This window comes from Galeopterus variegatus, unplaced genomic scaffold, assembly GCF_000696425.1.
Source record: "Galeopterus variegatus unplaced genomic scaffold, G_variegatus-3.0.2 Scaffold13266, whole genome shotgun sequence".
Taxonomy (NCBI): Eukaryota; Metazoa; Chordata; class Mammalia; order Dermoptera; family Cynocephalidae; genus Galeopterus; species Galeopterus variegatus.
In genome coordinates, this window is record NW_007739377.1 from 9403 (window position 1) to 13684 (window position 4282).

The following is a 4282-nucleotide window of genomic DNA, read 5'->3' on the forward strand; positions in this document are numbered from 1 at the left end:
CCCTTGACCTCCTTGTTCCCATTTGCTCCTCTCCCTGCAGTGGGTAGTTTTCTGGCAGGTGGCAGGTGGCTCGCTGCTGGCTTCCCAGCATTCTTTACTGTGAACTACATTGTCAACACTAGTATAACTGTCCTTCATTGTTTTTATTATACATAACGCTCGAGTTTGTATATCATATAATTGCATCGATTTCTGTAATTTATATGTGCACGAGTGTATGGAAGTCCTGTTATTGAATGCTTTATCACAGAATCTTTTGATGTTAAAACATGGCCACATAATTGATTCCCTTTTCCTCTGTAAGGAGTTTTCATTGAAAAGTAAAGTTGAAAGCATTTCAAAAAAAAAAATTTTTATACACGTGCTCTAATATGTATTCACGAGTTCTAAAACGTGTGCTGTTTTTCAGCATTGGAGAATTTTGAACAGTATTATTTTACACTTTACACATGTTGCATATTTTTAAGTACCCCCTCTCGGTGAGATTTCACTATGAAAACCTGGGCTTTTCCACTTTTTGTTCCAGATTCACTGAGGGTTTTAAATAAGGACTGGATGTAGGGGATGGGCAGCCAGTTCCCTTGACGTCCTGGAGCTCTAGTCACCAGTTCGTAGTAACTAGCTGCTAGTAACTAGTTGCTAGTTACTAGTAAACTAGTGACTTCAGTTTCTAGAAAGCCTAGGAATAAGTACTCTTGTGGAACTCTTGGATTTAACTTTTTCGATGCTGTGTTTTGTTTCCTCACGTATGTTTTCTAATGGGCTCAGTAATAAAGTTAATGCGGAAAAAAGTTTGACTGGAGTATTATTGTCCTGTTAATACTATATTCCCCATATAGATGCCTAGGATGTGTTATTTATTTTAAAGTTCTAATAATATATTTTATTTAATCCAACATATCAAAATTAAAATTTCAGTATGTAATGAATATCAACAGTTTGTCAATGACGTAAGCACTGACTCTTCCATTCAGTTGGTTTTCTCTGCAAAGGCCTCATTTTTGTCCATCAGCTACTGAAGAAAGTAATCATGCGTTCTGTTCCCTTCTAGTCCTCAAACCCAGTCGTCCCTTGTCCTACAGACGTTTCATCTGTGCCAGTCCCCTTTTGTTCCCCGTCTACAATGCCCAACGTCATTTTGGTGCTTTACTAATGTTTCTACTTGGTTTCTGAATTTCCAAACGGAAACCACAAACACCCATAGCGCAGTCCTAATTTCCTAATCGTGTTGATTTCTTAAAATCACTTCTCCTTAGAGGCTATGTAGGAGATCAGTCGTCATGAAAAACTTTAGAAAATTATTTTAGGTCACACAGAACTAACAGCAAGAGAAAAACAAAAAATTTACTCGGATTTTGAGGAAGCCACAAATAGCACGATAAATTAAGTGGTTACAGGTCTTTTGCGTCATCTGAGGCGGCTCTGAAAAGAGCCTTTGGGGGGCCGTGCCTGGGGGCAGGGGGCGGCTCATGTGCTCATGGTGAACCTGAGCACAGCCCTGGTGCCCTCGGCCACGGCTTGCTTGCGGAGCTCCCCGGTCAGCAGCAGGTGCACGGCGGCCTGGATGTCCTGTGAGGTGAGGGTGCAGCGCTGGTTGTAACGGGCCAGGCGGCCGGCCTCCTCGGCGAGGCGCTCGAAGAGGTCGCTAACGCACGAGTCCATGACGTTCACGGCCTGCTGGGACAGGCTGAGGCCGTCGTGGACCAGCTTCAGAACCCTGGGGAAATAGATGGCGAAACTGTCTTTGCCGCGGTGGCCTTGGCGGCAGCGGGTGTGACGGCGGCTACGGCGGCTACGGCGGCGATGGCGCCCGGGCTTCTTCTGTTTCAGGGCCGTCGGAGCACCCTTCTCAGGCGGCTGGGTGCTGACACCTTCGTCCGGAGACGGAGACGGGACAGAGGCAGGCTCCGCCATCCCTCAGGCAAGCGCCAAGAGCTAGGAGGCACCGAAGATGGCGCTGCTGCCAGGTGGGGAGCACCTTTTATAGTCGCTGCCTTGCCTCACGTCATGCGTGACCTCGACTTCTGATTGGGTGTCAGGGCACACAGGGAGCGCGTGAGTGAGCCTAGCGGCGTGCGCTGGGACTGCACGCTCCCCCTGCTGGCCGTCCTTCGACCAATGACAGTGGGAGCCTGGAGCCCTGCAAGCTGCCTGTCTCGTCCCACACAGAAATTCACAGCAAGAGAACCCACACAGGAAGGCTCTGACACGGCCAGCAGAGGGCTCCTGGACGTGGAGATGTGTCGGTCCACCTCCTGCCTCCGGTTCGGATGGAAACCCTCAATGAATCAGGATAACCGAGTAGAAAACTACCGTTTGTAAAGAGTGAAAACAAACACAACTGGGGTATTTAGACATACATAAGGAAATTCAACATTTACCAGGTTTGTAGTCACACCCCTAATGATACTTAGATCCGAAAAGGTACCCTACATTCTAGCATTGCTGAATACATAGAACAGCCCTTGATTGAAAGAAAAAAAAGGTATTCATCTAATTTTGCAGTAAATCACCCAAAAGGTAAGAGACAGTCAAGAAATAGTTTAAAACTACGTGCTATTCAAAAATCTGACAATTCGAGAAAATTTATTCCTTAAATGTATTTGTGGAAAAATGAACCCCAAATACCGAACGGGTACAGAATGAAGAAGAATTACAGAAACGGAGGTCATCAAGGAACTCGTCACCGTGATAAAGAAAGAACGAAAGAAAGAAAGAAAAAAAACACCCACAATAAACAACCATACAGCACAGTTCACACGGAATGAGCCCTCAGGCAGAGAATCACACCCATTCCATCAGGAGCTGCTTCCACCTCAACTCCAAGGCTGAATATTCCAGGAAAATTTTGATCGGCTCACTTGGGACACCCGGTTACATGGTGAGCTGGTGGCTATGGCTCCGTGGCTACAGGTTCCACATTGGCTGACTGAGAACAGACTGGGGCTTGAGCTGCTCTGATTGGACCTCCCATCATCCCTATTATGCATAAATGCAAGTCATGAAGGTTTGTGCTTTCTAAACCCAAAGATTATAGACTGGAGAGGAACATAACTGGATAAAACTGAACGAGTTAAAATAGTAACTTCAGGTTCTAGAGAGCCTAGGGATAGGTATTGCTTCTTGAACTTTTCTATTTAGTTATTTCTGTGTTGGGTTGGGTCCTCCTTTGTGTTTCTGCATGTACTCCATAATACTGAGAATGCCGAAAAACGTTTGATGCAGGATGTTTGTCCTGCTACTACTATGTTCCCCATGTGCATGCTCACAGTTCGTTATTTATTCTCCATGAGCACCTGAGCTGCTTCCCGCCCCCGAGCACCACCCCGCCAAGGCTCTTTTCAGAGCCACCCCAGTCGGCCCGAAAATCCTGGAGCCCTCCGAAGGTGTGCCCGTGGCAGGTTGAGGGCAGGGGTCAGGGGGCGTGCTGCCAATGTGTATTAATAGTCTTCCTTTTTAAATTTCTTCCTTCCGTAGAGTTAAAGTGTACGACACGATGGCTCGTACGCATATACATAGTGAACAGATTACTACAGTCAAACAAATGAGCATCTTCATCACTTTCGACCCTTGCATGGTAAGAGAATCTAAAATCTACTGTCTTGGTAAAGTTTCAGAATCAACCACAACATTATTAACAATAGTCGTCCTGCTGGACTTTGGATCTCCAGACGTATTCATTGGCCTAATTACTAATTTGTACCCCCTGACCTATTCGTTCCCATTTGCTCCTCTCCCTGCAGTGGGTAGTTTTCTGGCAGGTGGCAGGTGGCTTGCTGCTGGCTTCCCAGCCTTCTTTACTGTGAACTACATTGTCAACACTAATATAAACGTAGTGATATTTACTCCAAGGAAAGTGGCCAATTTACTTCAGCATAACTCACCTTAATACTTTCCATAATGATTTTTTTTTAACAATATTTCTATCTCATTCTTCATAGTGGTGTGTAAGGCCCAAATTAATTCATAAGAATTTTTTTTACCAGCCTCTATATTATTCTCTTAAGATTTAGAGTGAAATTCCCCAGAGGTTATTTTTTTGTCATACGTCACTACATGAAGTGAAGTAGCCGAGAAAGCCATTAACGTAGCCTTATTGAAATTCTTCAACGTACCCCAATTTAGGAACTTACTAAAATATATAAATGAGGCCTGATCACGATAAAGAAATAAGTAAGTTACGTTTTCAAGAAATGATTCCCCTTCTAGCTCCCTGGGATGTGAAGGTAGTATTTCAATTCATTGAGATTCATGAGATTCTTTTCTATCCAAGTAAAAACCT

General features: G+C 44.7%; 2 protein-coding genes across 2 annotated transcripts in view; one reads left to right on the plus strand and one right to left on the minus strand.

Moving 5' to 3' along the window:
• Positions 1-1467: 1467 nt before the first annotated feature.
• On the minus strand, positions 1468-1914 carry LOC103581530 (late histone H2B.L4-like). Its single transcript, XM_008563345.1, has one exon. The coding sequence runs from the start codon at positions 1912-1914 to the stop codon at positions 1468-1470; it is 447 nt and encodes a 148-aa protein (XP_008561567.1).
• Positions 1915-1951: 37 nt separating this feature from the next.
• LOC103581531 (histone H2A-Bbd type 2/3-like) overlaps positions 1952-4282 on the plus strand; it is a 13525-nt gene continuing 11194 nt past the window's right edge. The window contains exon 1 of the mRNA XM_008563346.1: positions 1952-1967. Within this exon, the coding sequence (XP_008561568.1) occupies positions 1952-1967 (16 nt within the window). The remainder of the gene's footprint in view (positions 1968-4282) is intronic.

What these genes read in the sequence shown, in the direction of transcription:
- LOC103581530 (XM_008563345.1), bottom strand. Translation starts at nt 1,914, where the DNA reads ATGGCGGAGCCTGCCTCTGTCCCGTCTCCGTCTCCGGACGAAGGTGTC.